Source organism: Myotis lucifugus, unplaced genomic scaffold (genome assembly GCF_000147115.1).
Source record: "Myotis lucifugus unplaced genomic scaffold, Myoluc2.0 scaffold_178, whole genome shotgun sequence".
In the NCBI taxonomy this organism is placed as follows: Eukaryota; Metazoa; Chordata; class Mammalia; order Chiroptera; family Vespertilionidae; genus Myotis; species Myotis lucifugus.
The window spans coordinates 1795558-1816161 of NW_005871226.1; the positions used below are offsets into that span (position 1 = coordinate 1795558).

The window sequence follows — 20604 nt, forward strand, 5'->3', positions numbered from 1 at the left end:
GCACATGGCTGGGGCTCAATAATTATTTATTGGATGGATGGATGGATGGATGGATGGATGGATGGATGGATGGATGGGTGGGTGGATGGATGGATGGATGGGTGGATGGATGGATGGATGGATGGGTGGATGGATGGGTGGATGGGTGGGTGGATGAGTGGATAAAGATGAATGCAGGAAGATGGCTGGCTGGCTGAAGTATTTGTAGCTCAGAGTGAGAAGGCTAAAAGGCTAATTCCAATGTAACCCTGATGTTTGGGGGCTAGCAATCTGAACCTGTGCAGTAACCTAATGTACATTCTTGATAACCTATAATTAAGTCACTGTCCCTTTCTCCACAATCTGGTCTTGCAAGACCTGTTACCTACATGCTCACATTTTACAGAGGCCATAAGCCATGAACAATACACAACCCCTCCGGGGTTATCAGCACTGGCACCAGGCCAGGCCTTTAGATGTGGTCTCATGGCCCCCACCCCAACGCACAGGGCTTTTTGCAAAGCCCGAGAAAGGTCCGGAAGTCTCATCCCATATTTGGGGGACAAAGAAACCAAAGGAGATATAAGAAGAGCTTCCACCATATTGGTTTGCTCAGACTTGGGAGGCAACTCCTCTGAGACCGCCGGCGTAATAAAGCTGTGTAACTCCATTTCTCTAAGCGTCGCTTGGGTTTCTTTGGGTCTTCTACAACAGATCCATCACAGGAAAAGACACCACCACCCCTACCCATCCTAGTCAAAAGGTAATCTTTAACAATTATATACTGTTCCAACCTTTTTCTATGTTTATATATGGAGTGTGTGTGTGTGTGTGTGTGTGTGTGTGAGACACATAAATAATGCCATCCTGCCTGTATCTTTTACTAACTAGTTATTTTCACTCAACATTATTTCTTTTTTTTTTCTTAATTCTCACCCGAGGAAATGCTTAGAGAAAGGAAGGGCAAGAGAGAGAGAAACATCAGTTGGTTGCCTTCGATACCTCGACAGGAGATTGACCCCTCCACCCAGGTGTGTGTCCTGATCAGGAATTGAATGGCAAACCTTCCGGTACACAGGACGATGCTCAACCAACTGAGCCACTTCAGCCTGGCAACTTTCTTTCCATTTTTTTTTTAGTATTTTTGTTTGTTTTTAAGCATTTTTATTTTATTTTATCTTTATTATTGAAAGTGATACAGATGTGCCCTTTTTTCCCCCATTGGCCCCTGTAACCTGTCTCCTACCCCTGCCCCAGGCCTTCACTACACTATTGTCTGTGGAAAAAAACATTATTTCTTGACACCTACTTTCAATTAGTGGAATTGATTTTGTCCTAGATCTATGGACCTTACTTTCTCTACAAATTCTGACTAAAGAAATTATTGCTCACTGTGAGACAAACCTTTATTTTCAGGGCTTTAAGCTCCTTTATGTAGTTCATTGAAATCAAGTTATTATCTTTCAGTATGTCCAAGAAAGTATTATAGATCTTGAATTTTCAGGGGATGCATTTGGGGACCATTTTCCTTGATTCGATGACGCCGTTTAGATCAGGATACCTAGCAGGATTCATTCACAACATCCCGTATAAGTTTTTGTGCCTGGCTTGTCCTTTAAGGGACATCCGGAGATTTTTTTACTTTTTTCCTTCAACATATTGAATGCCACATTAGCCTAAAAAGCAACTCCATGACTTTAAGGGCAGCTTAAATTTAGTGTTATAAAGCCTAAAATCCACATTGTTTTCATCTTAATTCAGGATGAATTCTATTGAAAAACCATGGTGCACAGTCCTCAGATGATTTTGGGGCCCCAGGTAAAAAGTGGAATAAACTTCTAAGGAGTATTTACTTCACCTTATTTTGTAACTAGTTCCTCAGATGATGGGCACCCACATGGGGCTAAACACAAGGTATGTTGTGGTGAGGTTTTATGGTGCTCCATACCCCGAGAACCAGAGTCTGTGCCACGGTTGGGCTACCTTAATATTGCTTTATCATTCAAGGGTGTAGGGTTTAAGACCAGGGCTGAGGATTGGGCCTGCAACCGAGCCACGTGCCTTTGACCATAATCGAACCCGGGACCCTTCAGTCCTCGGGCTGACACTCTAACCACTGAGCCAAACCGGCCGGCTAGAGCTCAGTTTTTAATTTTTTGAGGAAACTCCATACTGTTTTCCATAATGGCTGCACCAGTCTGCATTCCCACCAGCAGTGTGCTAGGGTTCCCTTTTCTCCACATCCTCGCCAGCACTTGTTTGTTGATTTACTGATGGTAGCCATTCTGACAGGGGTGAGGTGATATCTCATTGTGGTTTTAATTTACACATCTCTGATGATTAGTGACTTTGAGTACCTTTTTTTTAAGTGAACATATCAAGATTTTATTGTCATGTAATTTTAAAAAATGAAGCTTAGAACTGGATCACTTGAACCTTTCTCTTTTTATCTCCTCCCAGTTCAAAATGCTTGCATCTCTTAATAGCCAGCATTCTTTTAGATCTGCAGTTGGGCTAAACGCATTCAAGCCTCAGCACAATCTTCTTTGTAGTTTTAGCCTTTTTTCAGAAAATCGGCTTAGTCTGCCCACCATAGCCACTCCCTGTCATAAGGCTGCTTTCCCTGCACATACAGAGGATCCTTGCCCTTCTGGTACTGTGTTCTTTGTGGGGTTGATGCTTGCCACACTTCTTACAGAAGGTTCAGCGGGTTTTCGGAACGTTCACCATGTTTGCGAGAGCGCTATCGGCAGGGAAAGCTTGAGTACTTTTCTGTATGTCTCTTGGCCGTCTGTATGTCCTTTTGGGGAAGTGTCTATTTAGGACCTTTGCCCATTCTTTAATTGGATTGTTTGTAGGTTTACAATCTTTTTGAGTCTACTGTAATCCTTAGGGGCAGTTAGACTTGTTGAAGTTAGTTTAGGGTCACGTGGGATAATTTGGGGCTTTGGGTTTTAAGCATCATTTAAGAAACTTGAGGATATTTAGGATTGCTTAGGATTTAGGGTTTAGTTTTGTTTAGGATCTTTGAGTACATTTTAGAATATAGGGTAGTTTTAGTTCTCTTAGGATTTTGGGGGTCATTGGGATTTATGTAGCTTCTGTTCAAAGTGTGGTTTGTGGACCAGCAATATCAGCATCTCTGGGAGTTTGATAGTAAGGCAGAGTCTCAAGCCGATCTGCTGAATCTGAGTCAACATTTTAATAAGACAGCAACCCCCCCCCGCCGCAAGAAACCCTCTGTTCTAGAAGGATTTGGGGTCCTTGGAGATCATTTCCAGTCACTGGGGCTTCAGGGTTGCCACACATTAGCCACTGGGTCATTAAAATGACTGGGTTCTTTAGAGTCCTTAGAATTAGGCTCATTTATTTTTCATTCAGGATATTTTACACATTTGGAGTTAAAATAGTTTAGGGTTTAAATATAAAGTCTTTAAGAGACTTCTAAAATGTAGGTTCTCTTGGGGTTGCTTAGAGCTTTTTAAGGATGGTTAATATCATTTGGCATCATTTAGTGTCACTGAGGATCATTTAGGGCTTAAAGTTATCTTGAGTAATGTATGCCTCTTCAGAATCTTTAAGATTGTTTGAAGTCTTAGACTATTTCAAATATTTGGGGATCACAAAGGATTTAGAAGCATTTGGAGTGATTTATGGCCCATTTGATAGTTTGCAATGATCTGAGGTCATTTTAGTAGATATCACAGGATTTGTTTGTTTATTTATTTTTAATTTTTAGAGAAAGAGGAAGGGGGAGAGAGAAACATCGATTTGTTGTTCCACTTATTTATGCATTCATTGGTTATTTCTTGTATGTGCCCTGACTGAAGACTGAACCTGCAATCTTAGCATATTGGGATGACACTCTAATCAATAGAGCAGAAATTAAGATTTTTAAGGAACTTGGGTCAAGATATTGGGGTTGTCAAAATATTAGTGCTCTTGTCCTCTTGAGGTCTTTGTGTTTAGGATACGTCTGGATATCCATTCATGCACTCCACAAACATTACCAAGGTGCCTGCCAAAGGTCATATTCTGGTCTAGATGTTGGAGTCACTCTCATGGAGTTTGAGCTCTCGTGGAGGAGATAGATAAATCAACAAATATATCCGGGCAGTGAGAAGTGCTTTGAAGAAAATAGAAGCAGAGGGTAATTGGCAGAAGGGCAGCTGATGGAATTGGGGCGCTCAGGACCAGCCTCAGTAGGAGGCAAAAGTTGTTCTGAGACCTAAATCAAAAAGCAGCCAAGCATGTGATGTGCTGGAGAAAGAATGTTCCAGGAAGAGAGAATGGTGACTACAAAGTCTGGCTTGTTTGAAGGACAGAAGGCCAGAGTGCACAGCACGGTGACTGTTGAGGAGGCTGGAGGCAATGGGGTCCCGGAGCAGGTGGGGAGGGACCACTTTGGTCTAGATAGGCTGGATAAGGACTTAGCTCTCTTTTCAAGTCTCAAGGTCAATCAGGGTCACTGAATAGCATGTGGGTTCTTCAGGTTTCGAGTAGGTTCCGTGAAGGCTTAGGCCCTCTGGGAGTGTTAGGAGCCACTGAGGATCATTTAGGATCTTTTATGACCACTTAAGGACCTTTTCTTCCTGCATAAGATTTTAAAAATTCATTCAGGATCATTTAGCATAATTATTGTTGTTAAGGATTTAGATTTTAAACGTTTTAGGTTTTACAGTGGTTTGGAACTGTTGAAGGTTATTTAGCATTTGGTGTCAGTTAGAGCTTTTTAATTATATCTTGATTTCCTTAAGGTTATTTGTGGCCTTTTTCATTGTTATGGTCTTTCAAGGGTATAGCCCTTTGAACACACATGCTGCCTGCCAGCTCTGGAAAGACTCTCAGCCTTTATAAGCATAACCAATGGATACAGACACCAGGGGGGTGAGGGCATGAACGGGAGTGAGGTGGGGGGGCAGTAGGGGGATAAGGACACATATGTAATACCTTAATCAATAAAGAAAAACAGAAAGAAACCGACTCAAAGCCTGTCTCCAGACAGGAGCCCTGCCCCAGGCTGTCCAGCCTCTCTCCTTGTGTTTGTGTTGTCTCAACTTGTCCTTGGATAGTTGGTTTTACCCTTTTCTGTACAGGACTCTGAATCTTAAACTGCGATGTCATTTTTGTCTTGTTTCTGTTTTTTAAATTGTCTCTGGTTGAGCCCCTGTGATGAATATACTAAATAAATACATTTGGGTTTATTTTTTAAGGTGCACGAGGTAGGATGGGGAATAACGAGTGTCCTGTGTGCCCAGGGGGACAAAACACATCCAGAATCTTCCATAAAAGGCCTTGCTTAGCTACGCAGGCAGTGCATCTGGGTCGGAACTCACAATCAAGAGAACTTCAGAATGCAAGAAACTGAAAGCAGACAGCCTGACAATGTATTCTGGCTAACCTCGGGTTTCCAGAATTTCCAATAGGTTTTTTTTCCCTCCTTTTGAAAGCTTTTGTTTGTCCAGTGCCTGAAAGCATTGAGAGTACAATTAGAAAGTGGGTTTGGTATCCAGGGTAACTGAGCATAAACCCAAGGAATCCCCCAATTTCTCACCCGGAGACTCCATCCTTCAGGCTGCTGTACACGCAAGACATCAGGGTGACTGACCTTTCTCAAAGGCCCTGGCATTATCACTATGGGTGTGATCCTCCCATACTGGTGGGTGTGTGTGTGTGTGTGTGTGTGTGTGTGTGTGTGTGTGTGTCACATTACATGCACACACACATGATTTGGGCACATACGAACTGCATTTCAATTGCATGCTGGGCCTCCTGTTACAACAGGGATGTTGAGGCCTTTTGCTTGAAGAAAACTGGCCCCAGCAGTGAGATGAGAGCCTAGCTGGCTTTAATTTTTGTTTTTTATGTGTTTTTGCATATATATGTGCTTTTGGAACTTCAATATTTTTGAATGTAGAAACATAAAGAAAAGAAAGCCAGGTACAAACATAAAGAAAATGTCATCTCCCCCTTCCAAGGTAACTTTTTTCATAGACTTTTATACATCACTCTGCAATCATACTGAAGATGCTATTTTATTCACTTTAATAATAATATTTTCTAAGTTTTAAAATAAACTGTATACTATACTTGTAATGGCTAAATAATATTCATAATTATGTTCTTATTTTACCTGTTGCCTTGTCACAAAAAGAAGGAAGAAGTTCTCTTTGGCTATTTTGTTTTAATCAAGGCATAACTACTTGGCTTGTTATGAGCATTACTTCCAACATTTTGGGGAGAGCTTCTGTCTTTGTAATCCATAAAGAGGTTTACCTTTCCATTTTCATTTTTATTTTAGAATCAAGAGATTTTATTGCTGATACTTAGAAGTAAAATGTGTATATATTCACATTGTTTTGGCAACCTTGCAAAATTTATTTAATATTTCTAACGAAGTCTCTATCATGACCATTTTAAATTCAACTTTTTCTTGTGTGTTTTTTTAATGGGTCATAGATGTTAGAATTTGTTCTTTCTGCTTAGTTAGTGCAAGCACTTTTGGTCAAACTACTTAAATTTATTTTTGTGACAACTCGTGCTATTGCCAAAATTTGGTTAAGGAACTTGACCAATAAAAGTGAACAATACATTACATTTCTGTAATTCTGTCCCTTACCTTTAGAATCTTTCCTTGGGGACATTTTGGATTCCAGACTTTGTATAGTCCCACGCATTCAATATTTGCTGTGTGTGGGAGTTCTCATCAGCAGTTTGTTCCGGAAATTATACCCCGGACATCTCTGAGACATACCGACTTTCCATTGGCAAAACATGCCCACGCTGTTCTGTTCATCCTGCCCCAAAGTTGGCACCCGCTACCGTCCCGGGAGCCCAGGTTTCTCTCAGCGGCGGATATTGTAAAAGACCCAAACCTGGGTGCTATCGACCCTTAGATGGTCATGCGGGCATGGTCAGGGTGACATTCAAAGTCACAAAGTAATGCTAACGTGCCCAATGTTAAAACCCACTGAGAAAAATGGGTTTGTAATGTAAGAACATTGGAATCAGTATTATCAAAACACTGACATATAAAATATCCGAATTATTGTTTGCCTTCCACCAGAACATGTGTTTAGATATCCTAAGATATAAACTTAACCTTTTAAACTTTATAAAGTTTAAGCTTTATAAACTGTTATACTTTATAAAACTTGAACTTTTTCCAACTTACGGCTTCATCTTAAAAACCTCACATATGAAAATTACAATAAGCTGCTTTGGGGCCAGTGTGTAGAGAACCATAATCATCTCCACCTGGGGCTCTGTGAGAGCGACAGGGGTGCTGTTGACAATTACACCGGAACAACAGACAGAACTGGAACTGTCCTGGCCAAACCAGGACTTACAGCCCCTACCAAAGGGCCTGTAGTTTTAAAACTTTTAAAGTTAACTTATCTATACTAATAAAAGGGTAATGTGCTAATTAGATCAGGTCGACTGGCCATCTTCCGGATGTCCGACTTCCTTCTGGACAAAGCCATGGTGGTGGGGGCTGAGGCAGAGGCAGTTAGGGGCAAAGAGGCCGGCAGGGAAGGGCAGTTGGGGGTGAGATCAGGCCGGCAGGGGAGGGCAGTTGGGGGCAACCAGGCAGGCAGAGGCCATTAGGGGCGATCAGGCAGGCAGGCAGAGAGGTTAGGGGCGATCAGGCAGGCAGGCAGGTGAGTGGTTAGGAGTCAATGGTCCCAGATGGCGAGAAGGATGTCCGACTGCCCCCAAGGGGTCCCTGATTGGAGAGGGTGCAGGCTGGACTGAGGGACACCCCCCCTGCACAAATTTCGTACACCGGGCCACTAGTATACTTATAAAGTATATACTTATATAAAGTTAATTTATCTATTTATATAACATATACTTAACTTAATTCATAAGTAGTAATTTTTATGTTGCATGATTTTAAAATAAAAAGAACAAGTTCAATTTTCAGTAGGTTTGCTTGCATTTAAGCATGTCAGCCAAGCCTGTACAAATGAATTTGAAACCTAATCAAATGTATTCAAAACTTCACAGCAAAGTCTTGTGCTCACAGCAAACTCCACTCGGCGAAAATTTCATTGCCTAAAATGGGCAACGCCAAATTATTCATGAAATCTGTCTCCACAAAGCAAGGCAAGAACTGCTGGCGCCGTTGGCAGAAGGCTGTTAGCATTTGTTGGATGGTTGTAAGCACTCTAACTTCGATGGCTTACTGCCTGATTTGGAGTCTCAGTGGGGCCCCCACATGGACCATTTATCATATTTTGTCTATGTCACCTACATTGACATGTACATCCACACGCTGTACAGCCAAAAACCTCCCTGCCTTAGAAGTGTCAACCATCTGCCCATCTACTGCACCCAGCTTCATTAATTCAGCAACTAAAAAGCAACTGCTTTGAGTGAAAACTCTAAATATAGGAAATCAAAACAACGCTTAAAGGGAATAGTGATTTATCTAAACTTTTCTCTTTTCAAAAAACATATAAGCATTGTTTGAGGGCATTGCTAAAACCTTGTCTTGGATGTTACCTTTATAGAGTTGGGGTCAGCAGCTTGGCGTGCTGAGAGGAACACCCCATCTCCTAAAAGTATTAATAAAATTATATTGGTCATTGTTTATGCTCCATGGCCAGTTTCCTAGGAAGGTAACTATCAATCACACATTCAAACATTATGAACCAACCACATACTCCTCTGAGTTCATCAGAGTTTTCCAGAAAAACAGAACCAATAGAATGTGTATCCATAGAGAGAGATTTAGTTTAAGGAATTGGCTCACACAATAGGGGAGGCTGGAGACCCAGGGAAGAGCTGATGTTGCAACTCAAGGCCAACGGCAGACTGGAGGTAGAATTCCTCTCCCTCAGGGGAATCCGTCTTTTTCCGACTGTTTTCAACATTGTGGAGGGGAATCTGCTTTCCTCACAGTCTGCTGATTTAAACATTAATCTCATGTTTAAAAATACCTCCACAGCAACATCTAGACTAGTGTTTGACCAAATACCTGGTGCCGTGGCCTAGCCAAGTTGACAGGTAAAATTAACCATAGGGTGGAACTTGGCCTTAGTCTGAGGTCCTACACTTGGTGACTCCAAGGGGGCTGCCTCCAACAGAGGTGGCTTGGCCATTTTGTAGACGAGAAAGCCAAGTCCTAGATACAGGTTCCGTGAGTTAGTCCCAACAAGTCAGGACAAACATCCAGCCTCATCGAATGATAGTTCCCAGCCCTTTCCACTGCTACTCCTGTCTCCACCAGGGCCTGAACTCAAGACGTATATAGGAACACCCTCATTTCACTTATTTGGAATATTACAGCCAGGTCCTAATCCATTCAAACTGTAAACTCTAGGCCAAGGAAATCAACTTTCCTCCTGGGCGCACTCTCACATTCCCATCCCACACCCTCACATAGCACAGAGCTCCCACCCAGCCGACACACACAGACCATCCCCAGGGGACTGCTCTTTGAAAAGTGCTTTATTTAACAAGATCTAAGTCAGATGCTTTAAAACATATCAAAACGTTACACGGCTTCCTATGAGGCCTTGTCAAATTATGTTAAGACACCTAAACGCATCGATTCATAAGTTCAGAACCAAGCATTAAACCAGGTCATGTACCTTTGCTAAAAGTCAAGTTATGATGAAGAAAAGAACATTTCACGAAGCTAAAACAAGTGGGGGAAACCCTTCGGAAACACTAGCAAAAACACACGGAAACCAACAGCCCGGGAAACAGGTCTGCGATCTGACTCAAAAGTAAATGGAGGCTTTCCCTTCATAGCTTGTCCGTGTCTTGTGCTCAGTTAAAACACAGGGGGCGCTGTAACCTCCCGTGACGGGGTAAACGCTTTCAGTTCCATCAGAAAGGAGTGCTGTATTTATTTTTATTTCTATCTAGATAGGACATCTTTCCCATCTCATCTAATTCAAACAAGACTTTGTGTAAAACAATTTAAGCAGAGTCTGGAAAGTTCATGCTGCTGCGTCAGGGGCGCTCCAGATCTCCTCCGTCTCCTGTCTCAGCCCCCACATCATGGTTTGGTCTGTATGAGACTGAGATTCACTTGTTCATATAGAAAGTTATGTCTTGGAGATGCATCTATGACACCATGTTCTCCATGCTATAGAGCTTTGACATAACTGTGGGGGTGGGTTTTGGGGGCGGGGGGCGGCGTTAAGAGCTGCTCTTTTCTTTAAAAGAGCTCCATGCCTTTCTGTGGCCCATCCCACCCTACAGACACTCAGATAACCGCCCAACTCCGCAGAAAAGAATTCCTGCCAAGATGTTTTTGCATTGGAGAACAGTTATTTATTTTTTTGGTCACTTTATGCCAAAGTGTTATCTACACTTGTAGTAAAATGTCTTTATCTGGATATCTCCAGGAGAGAGTATGGGTTGTTGTTTTTCCCCCCCAGTATGGAGGAGACTAGAATAAAAATATTTCTCTTTGAAGTCTCAGACCAAAATCTCAACCCGAGGTCTCAGCATTTCTCACGTGGATGGGTAGCTAATCTGAGATCCTCACGCCTCCACCTCAATGTCTAGGTCAAGCCTGTCCGGCCTGGAGACCAGTGTGCACATTCCTCACCAGCCGCACAGCCACGCCCATCCTTTGTGCTTTCCAGTCCCTCCCCCAGGTAACCCCGGCCCCCACTTAACTCATCACCTTCCCACTAATGTGGTCACAGAGGTGACCTTGTGCTAGACTCCACCATCACCTGGGGGAGCAGGAACCCCTTCCCAGCCAGATGGACTCAGGTTTTCCTTCATTTGATCACCTTGTAACACAAGCCTCTGGCAAAAGAAAGCGATTGTGGCTACACTGCTTGTCACAAGTTAGGGGAAAACCCTATAAATTGGCCTTTGTTCTTCACGCGATTTCAGGTTCATTGCACGCAATTACATAAACCCCCACAGATCAGTGGAGAAGTTCAAAGCTGCAGGGCCATGTGATACCGATGAGAAAATCCAGCTCCACGCCGTGGAGAAGTATTTGTTTCAGCTGCTGCTGTTTCAAAGAACCTTTCCAAAATTCCTGATCATGTTTATTAAGGACGTGAGAAATGATCTCTAACCAGGCTGGGCCAAGATGGAAACGTGTGGCCTGCATGAAATGCAATGCACCGTGGAAAATAACCGTTTCCCCTCATATTCATCCCGACCCCCAAGTCTATCTTACCAAAGCGACCGGGCAAACCTGACATTTTACGACATTTCCACATTTAACACTGTCGTAGTGCTAGTGCAAATTAAGGAGAACTCTTATAACCCAGAAAAAGCTGTCCAATAAGTTAGTGGTTAGTATTCGCTTGGTGGAATTCTTCTCCCTGGCACCCAAGAAGAATCATTGGGGCCAACAAAGGCTTTGAGCACTTAAAAATAACTGGAAGAGAAGTTTTCCAACTCATTTGCTCTAATGCAACACTCAGGAAGTATGTCTGCATTCACAAAACTGCCCTTTCTCATCGGTAACACAGGAAGCCTCCCCACCACCCCTGTTCCCCAATTCTGTGCATGTTGCAAAGCCCACCGACGTGTCTGCTTGAGACTAAGGCCCTCCGGATTTCCAGTCCACACCCCACTGGGCTCCTGGTGCTGTCCCAACAGAGGAGGTAGGCTTGCTAAGAGACCCTGGCAAAGGGCCAGGTGGCAGCATGCCATCTTTTTGAAAGTCAACAATAAGACCAGCTGTGAGCCAGCTTAAGAGGCCACAAAGGCCACAGCGGTGGAAGAGAGCAGGAGGGTGCCTGGAGCAGGAAAGGCACTGACTGCTACAAAGCTCCACCTTCCTTGCAGGTACCGATCAGTGGTTCTCCTTTCCTCAATTGGCCAGCTCTTCAAACCATTCTTGGCGAGGAGGTGGAGAAGAGATGGGAAGCGTCCCTGCCCCAACAGGGCTCACAGATGCCTGCTCTCAGGAGCTCCTGGCCTTGCTTGGTTGATCTCCACAGCCAGGCACCCTTCTCCAAGCATCTGCCTGCCCCTCATCAAACAGCATCAGTCACACTGGCGTCCAGCTGCCTGGCAATCTTCCCGATGGGGGCCACGGGGAACAGACTGTCCCTGCCGTTCCCCCCCCCCCAATTGGGGTCTGCTCTAAAGATCACCGAGGTGGCTGCTCAGAGACGCTGCAATTGAAGTTCCATGCTCGCTCTGCACCCTCACAGGGCAGCCCGAAGAGCTTCCCTGGACCCCACAGTGGGTCGGCAGCAGGACAAGTCCTCATCCTCGGAGTCTGTCTTCACAAAGCAAGGGCAACTTGCAAGAATCCAGCCTTGGAAGGAACAAAGCCTTGACTTCAAACACACAGAAGTGCAGCAAGCCCCCTTGACGCTATGAAATGGGCTGGGCTCATAGGCACCTCTACACTACCCTCAGGAGGCCAGATCAAGCCCAGGCCTGGGTCGCACTAGCCAGTCAGTGCCATGTGCAAACCAGCGAGAGTGAGGCCTGTCTCATGAGATCCTTCCTTCAACTCAAGGAGGCACCAGAGTTGGGGTCAGCTGCTTGGCGTGCTGAGAGGAAGGTGGCCATGGAGGCAAGGACGGAGGCAGAATCCGTTCTCTACAGGCATCCACGTAGTTCATCACATACATCTTTGTTATTTAAAATCCAAGTTTCCAGTGTAACAACTTGTGGGCTTATTGCAGCTACCCCACTGGTGGTTTCTCTTTCTCTTCCCATCAGACTTGCCCCAAGTGCATGGGCTGTTATTTTGTTAACTTCCAAGGACCTCACATTCACAGATCCTTCTGGGCTTACAGGGAGAATCCCTACTAATGTAAATACCCCAACTGTGAGCTGGCTGAGGCCTCTTCCCTTTCTAAAGATGGGCAGATATATGTGGCTGCTCCCAGGCACTTGAGGGGAGAAATTTTTCTTCAGCATAAAGCCCCTCAGATTGGTGACTCCCCTGATGTTCCTGACCACGAGCAGCACCTCCGCCAGCCTCACGGCACTTGTGCTGGTTGCTTGGAATTGAATTGCCTGTGACTGTATCAGGTAGGTACGTGGACATGTACTAGCATATGTGTGTGGACGTGTGTGCGCGCACATACACATTTTGGGTCCTCCTTATAACAAAAATCAAAAGTCCTTGTGAATGAAGGAAAGGAGAAGAGCAGAGATCCAAGGATGGGGAGCTGTCAGCTGGCTTCTCCATCCAGGCTGCCAATGGTGGCTTGTCAGGAGCTGAAGGTTTTCAGTGCTTCTGTGGAAGGAAGGCACCCAGCTTCCTGTGGGTCTTCTCGTGTCATCAGCGGCCATTGTGGTGTCTGGATCCCCTCCTTCTGTGGCTCAGATTGTTTCTGGGGTCTCGGCTATCTCCTCCAGCCTCTGCCGAATCATTAGCCGGAGCACGGTGTACCTGGGAACAGAAACAGCCGCGCTGGAGAGCAGGAAGCAACACACACCTCCTCTCCACCCTGCTTCCCAACCCAGGTCACAGTGTGGGCGACTGTCCTGTCCCTTTGCTTCTGTCAGTGGCCCACTCTTTAGCCACTTGGCTGCTTGTGTTCATTTCCACAACCTGGTGAGAGGGACTAAAGAAGCTAACCCCAACCTAGATTGCTTTCCTATAGTTAGAAAGTCTGGCAAAGAAGAGTGAGAAGGTGGAATAACAACAGAAACAATGATAAGGGTCCCATTAACGGAGTGCTTACCGTGCCCGAGGCACTGTGCGTAGTCCTCTATACTCACAATAGCATATAGACCAGTGATGGCGAACCTATGACACGCGTGTCAGAGGTGACACTCGAACTCACTTTTTTGGTTGATTTTTCTTTGTTAAATGGCATTTAAATATATAAAATAAATATCAAAAATATAAATCTTTGTTTTACTATGGTTGCAAATATCAAAAAATTTCTATATGTGACACGGCACCAGAGTTAAGTTAGGGGTTTTTCAAAATGCTGACACGCTGAGCTCAAAAGGTTTGCCATCACTGATATAGACCCTCACCTAGGCTGGGCCCGTATGAAAATTACCATTATCTAACTATTATTGGGTGTGTGGGGGGGGCCTACAAAAACGACCACTTCATGTGGTTCAACCCTGATGCCAGTTCCTGAATTTTACAGAAGAGGCCATAGCAACTACCAGGCCTGGAGGCCCATGCCTCGCTGGTGAATGCAATATCCCCATCCCTTCCCTGAACTATAGCAATGCAGGGCTAAAGGGGAAATTCCTCATGTTCAGGTCTTTGCACTGCACAGCAAACGCTATTTTTAAAGTTTGGTGCATAGTAAGTGTTCAATAAATGTTAACTGCTATCATACTTGCTATTATCATCGATACAGCAAATATAGCACTGGCTTTCTTCTCTAGTGGCAAAAACTAATCAATTGTTCTACCACATTCTACTTTATGACTGTGCATTTCAAAAAAAAAAATCAAAATCCTTTCCATAGAGAAGTTTTACTGAACTTGCCAGCCAAGTGCAATTTCCACAAGAGAAATGTTAAAAAGAGAAGAAAGGTGTGAGGAAAGGACTTCAGTGGTAGGTTGCTCAGGCTACTCGCCACTGCTAAGACAACCTGCCTGAAGTCTCCAGAACATGTCCATGTCTCACATCAAATTGAGAAGCAGAGAAACCAAGGCACTGAAGTTTGGTGTCGCCATCTAAGATTTGGATTCATCAGAGGGAAGGTCCCTGAAGAAGGCTGAGAAGACGCAGCCCATGCAGCAGCCCAGCCCCAGGCAAGGCACCTGAACAGAGCCCTCCCACTGAGGCCCCAGGAGAAACCCAACCAGCCACCCGGGGGCCATGCCTACTTGCGCATCAGCTTCTTTACTTCCCGATCTTCCTCCTCTTGGAGCTTCTGAATGAAGCTTTTGAGGACAGGCATCTCGAACTTTATGTACTGGGCCACCTGGGGAGGAAGAAGTAAGTAATGCTGGGTGCCTCCCCCTCCCAGCATTATTCCAATGCCTTTGGGCATCCCTCTCCTATAAGGCACAGAGCCTTGGGGAATCTATTTCTGTATTGATCCTAGATTTCCTTAAAGGCAGGAGCCACGCCTCATTCTTCCAAGGCTGATATAGAGTCTGCAGAGAAGAGCCCTTCATGTACCATACATGGCACATATCTCATACCTCGCATTTCTCGTCTCATGTATCCAATCCATGCTTGATTGATGTCCAACATGGAATAGCACTTTCTCCTAATTCCACGATGCAGAGAAAGGCCTGAACCCATAACATTTAATGCACCTCCCTGCTCTCCCCTAAGAGAATTTAAGGAACCGTGACTCAGAATGATGACTGGGTCTCCGGTCTCAAATAGGCATCTGAATGTGAACTTGATCCTGTGATGCTGTGGGTGGGGTGACTCCAGGTAAGTTGAAGTTAAACAACCATTTCTTCCTCCCCCACCAGAATCCTTACCCTACTCTATCCACTCTTCTCCCTGGGAGAAGTATATTTCTCCACCCTCTTCATGTTGGGCTTGGCTATGTGACTTGCTTTGGCCAGTGGAATGTATATGGACACGACATACAGCAAATCTGAGAGGCTTCAAATGAGCTTACATGGTTTGGCCTGGTCTCTTGCATCCCGGCCATCGGCCATGAGAAGCATACCCCAGGTAGCCACTGCCCCTTGAGCTTGGGTCTCTGAAGGAGACATGCAATGCAGATCCTCAACCCACAGCCTAGAGCAGAGCTGCTGCTACCAGCCTGCAGAATCCTGAGCAAAAAGTGTTTGCTGTTGTCAATGGCTAAGATTTGGATGTTTCTTACTGTAGCAAAAGCTGACTAATACACAAGATAAGGTGAAATCACTGCTAACTTCTTGAAGTTGCTAAGAGATGGTTTTCAGAAACTTCTCAGCCCTCTTACAGGACCACTTTCAGTACAGGCTCAAGACATTTATTCCTTTTATGGAAATCACTTCGTGCTTAAACATTCCCCCAACAACTCCCACGGGGCACACCCTCAAACTAGTCCCTTACATTTATTCTCCTGGACCATGGCCATTCCTGCTTCGACAAAACCTTGTATTAAGGAATGGCAACAGCATGGGGCATGGTCCTTAGCCAGAAAATCAAGCTCTAGCCCAGTTGCAGGTAAACCAAACAAACCCCCACCCTCCTGCGGACAGTCCATCTACTAAAAGGGGACTCACATCATAGGTGACTTCCTCCACCTGATCCTTCTCCATAAGGAACACTTTGGAGACCTGCTCACACGGGCCCTGGAGGATCCGGGCAATCAGCGGGTAATCGGTGTTCTTCAGCTTCTGTTTTTCTGGAACCACACACAGCCAAGAGCAGCCCTGAGTTTGGCCTGAGGCCTTTGTCACCATAAGTAGGGGTCCACTCAGGGGCCCAAATGGAACAGGCACCTTAGGAGATGCGGCCATACAAGTCAGGAGACTGATTTGCAAATGTGCAATTTAATAAATGTTGTTCAATGCAACTGTTCCCTCTCCTCTCCCCAGCAATACTCCTGTGCCTCGAACCCTTTGGAAGATGCTGCAATGGAGGAATTGGTTTTATCTGTCTCCCAAGAAAATCCACTTCCTTTTTTAATAGGCAGTTAGGTTCTAGGGCTTGCTTACTGACCACACCTGGCATTCCACCAGCCTTGGAGGCAAACGGCACTTGAAAGTTTCCAAACGATAAACAAGCAAAATGAGGCAGAGGTTGGTTTTGTGTATGTGTGTTTTTTTAACTTACTATTCTGAGTTAATTAAAAGTTTTAAAGTACACCATGTTCTTCAGACTTACCACCGCTGGTATGGACCACGTACAAAGCAAACTCTTCTGCCGAATTCTCAATCTGAATCAGAAGCAAAAGATGCTTGGTGAAAGCACACATTACACACCCGGACCCGAGCCATTCCTGCCTCACTGCAAAGCTACATAGGTTTGTGGCTCTTTTGAGGGAGGGCTGTTCATCTGCAGCTCTCTCAGAAGTGATAAGGAAATGGGCAGCAGGTGACGTTATCAGTGATAATAGATAAGAGCTACCATTTATTGGATTGGGTGAGGTGTTTCTACATTTTAACACTTTATGTCTTAACTCACCTAATCCCCCGTAATACGGTCCTATTATCCTCATTTTACAGATGAAGAAGCAGAAGCACAGAGAGCTTAAGTAACTCATCCAATCAGCAAGTAGGTGATGGACGGGATTTGAACCCAGAGCCTGTGCCCTTAGGCCCAGGGGTGGGCAAACTTTTTGACTCGAGGGCCACAATGGGTTCTTAAACTGGACTGGAGGGCCAGAACAAAAGCATGGATGGAGTGTTTGTGTGAACTAATATAAATTCAAAGTAAACATCATTACATAAAAGGGTACGGTCTTTTTTTTTTAGTTTTATTCATTTCAAACGGGCCGGATCGGCCTGCGGGCCGTAGTTTGCCCAGCCACTAGGTGACATTGGCTTCCATTAAAATAAGAATACCTGGTCTCCCAAAGATTTATAGTAAGGGGATTGTGAAAAACACACAGAATGACAGGATGTTAAAACATTCATGCACTATCATTTGCACATCTTATCGAAGGTTCATTTTCAAAGTAGGTTCCCCAACCTACTTAGTGCACAGGACCCCAAACTAGTTGGGAGGCCCGCAGTCCTTCCAGCGGTTTATAAAGCACCCAAGGGCGGGAGCCGCTCGGGCTTCTGTGGCCCCAGAATTCCCTGCGAGCCTTGGGGAACAGGTTCCCTGGCCTCCCCTCCAAGCTTCAGATCCACCCATTTTGATTCAGGCGGGGGGCCTGAGCTTTTGCTTTTTTAAGGAGTTCCCAGGGGATGCTCCTGCCTGGGGTCCAAAGAACTCAAACTTCTGCCTGATGCCCCCCTCACCACGTTTTCCACAGCCCCCCCCCCCCCCCCACACACACACACACCTCTGGGGCCACCAAGGCACACGTGCTGCCTCCTGAAACCAACCAGCAGAGGGAACTTGCCTTAAATTTGTTGAGCAGCAGCTTCAGGACCTGCGGGGTGGTCATGGTGCTGTTGATTCGGACGTTGGTGACGGAGCCATAGGCCGGGGTGAACACCGATGTCTGCCAATAGAGGGGTCCAGCTCAGGGTGGGAGTGGGGACAAGGACGGGAAACACCGAGGAGTCCCACCCAGTTCCCAGAACTAAAGGGCACAGGGACAATCACACTCAACCTGTGCTCACTGACAGCCCTCAAATAACCTGGCAAGTATTGGGCTATGTTGTCAACAGAGCCCTCGGCTTTGCCTAACTCAGGAGCTCGAGGGGGCTGATCTCCAAGGGGCAGGGTTGGGGAGGGGACAGGACTAGATAAGGGAGGCCCTCTCTCCCAATAAAACACACAAAGTCCCTTCCACTGCGACTTCAACGCAAGGACTCTAACCACTCCCTCACGATGCACCTGCCTCTGGGGCCAGATGTGACCCAGGCAGTAGGAGGGAAGGAGGGTCAGCTAATTGGGGTGGAGTCCTAATACCCCCTATCTGAGTCCCACAGCTCTGCTTAGGGCAGTGATGGCGAACCTTTTGAGCTCGGCGTGTCAGCATTTTGAAAAACCCTAACTTAACTCTGGTGCCGTGTCACATATAGAAATTTTTTGATATTTGCAACCATAGTAAAACAAAGACTGATATTTTTGATATTTATTTTATATATTTAAATGCCATTTAACAAAGAAAAATCAACCAAAAAAATGAATTCGCGTGTCACCTCTGACACGCATGTCATAGGTTCGCCATCACTGGCTTAGGGGGTGGCCTTAGCTCATGGAAAAGTCAGACCACACAGCAGCTGGGAGGCAGGAAGAGGAATTTTCTGGTATCCAATGAGGGGTGTCTGTGGAATCATCTCACCCACCACCTAGGGGGTTTCCTGCTCTGGGATTCCTTGTTCCTCACAGAGCCAGCAGCCCACCCACAACTCAAAGAATGAATGGTAAATACTTGGCTTCCCCGGTGTCTGTCGCCCTGAGGTGTCAGCTGCCTAGGAAGGACCTTTGCCCCCCACCTTCAGATTGTCCCCTGCCCCCCGCCACCCTGTCCCCTCTACCTTGTGGTTGTAGAAATGGCCATTAATGGAGAAGCGGTGGCGTCTGATTCGCCGCTGGTCGCTGGTTGTCCTCACATTGCCGCGGCGACGCACCCCAACGTCACTGCGTGTGCGCATCAGCTGCGGGGTGTCTTCCTGCACGGGCATCAGGTCCCTGGAGTCTGAGAGGAAGAGGGAAATGAGCTCTGTCTGCCGGCACCAACGTGTGGCAGTTTGCATACGGTGCCCTCTTGGTGGCCAACGCTATAGCACTCACTTACTGCCCAAACATATCCCATATAATAAAGAGGCAATATGCAAATTGATGGTCACACCCTCACACAAGATAGCTGCCCCCATGTGGGCACAAGATGGCCAACAGGGGAGGGCAGTTGTGGTGATCAGGCCGGGAGGGGAGGGCAGTTGGGGGGGACCAGGCCTGCAGGGGAGGGCAGTTGGGGGGGGGACCAGGTCTGCAAGGAAGGGCAGTTGGGGGGACCAAGCCTGCAGGGGAAGGCAGTTGGGGGCAATTGGGTCAGCAGGGGAGCAGTTAGGCATCAATCAGGCTGGCAGGGGAGTGGTTAGGGGCGATCAGGCTGGCAGGCAGAAGTGGTTAGGGGCAATCAGGCAGGCAGGCAGGTGAGTGGTTGGGAGCCAGCAGTCCTGGATTGTGAGGGGGTCCCAGATTGGAGAGGGTGCAGGCTAGGCTGAGGGACAACCCCCATGCCCCCCTGCCTCCCCCCAGTGCATGAATTTCGTGCACTGGGCCTCTAGTATTTTATAAAATCAGTATTTACTGCCAGGGAACAACACAATGCATAACTTACTGAGACGCAATACAAGGTTTAGAGCCCACACTTCAGAGCCAGACTCCCAGATTCTAATCCCAACTCTACCATTGCTATGAATCACTAACCTCTCTTGCTTCAGTTTCCTCATCTATAAAATGGGAATAATAACGGCACCCAGCCCATGGGGTTGTTGTGAGGGTTTAAATGAGTCAATTCATGTAAAGCACTTGGAACAATGCCTGACATAGGATAAGCACGATAAAAGAACTTGAAAGGAATTGCAAACTGACTATCAAAGTTACAAATGCTTATGGCCTCAGACCTGGCAATCCCCCCTTGAAAGAATCCTACAGACACAGACAAATGTGTGAAATGACACGTCAACAAGGCCACTGACTGGAACCTTGTTTGTCGGAGCAAAAGACTGGAAATGACTTACATGCCTATCAATAGGGAACGATTACAGAAATGGTCATTTTTCCATACAATGGGATACTGCGGAGCTATGAAGAATGCAGAAGTTCTTTATGGATTTGTATGGGACAATCCTCAAGACAAACTGATATAGAAACAGGGATGTGCAAATGCTACCACTTATATAAAAAGGGGAAGAAAAGAATTGACATCCAGCCGTAAAGGTCTCTGGGTGTATATTTGCTTATATTTGCAAAGAATAGCTCAGGAGGATGCCTTGAAGTTGCTTCTATGGAGGGAACCACATAGAAACCTTTTCATTCTTTTTAATATTTCTGAATGGAAACCATATGGAAACCTTTTCATTCTTTTTAATATTTCTGAATCTTGACCATGTGGATTTTATTTTATTCAAAGTAAATAACAGTTTACAGCATCTATCAAATCAGTCTTCACA

At 45.6% G+C, this 20604-nt stretch overlaps 1 protein-coding gene across 1 annotated transcript in view; it reads right to left on the reverse strand.

Annotated features, from left to right (window-relative positions):
- Positions 1 to 9417: 9417 nt before the first annotated feature.
- The window catches only part of RASSF2 (Ras association domain family member 2), a 38228-nt gene continuing 27041 nt past the window's right edge, over positions 9418 to 20604 (reverse strand). Inside the window, 6 exon segments of the mRNA XM_006096429.3 lie at positions 9418 to 13327; positions 14737 to 14834; positions 16087 to 16208; positions 16691 to 16742; positions 17877 to 17978; positions 18964 to 19146. Of these exon segments, the coding sequence (XP_006096491.1) occupies positions 13258 to 13327; positions 14737 to 14834; positions 16087 to 16208; positions 16691 to 16742; positions 17877 to 17978; positions 18964 to 19146 (627 nt within the window). The 3' untranslated portion in view covers positions 9418 to 13257.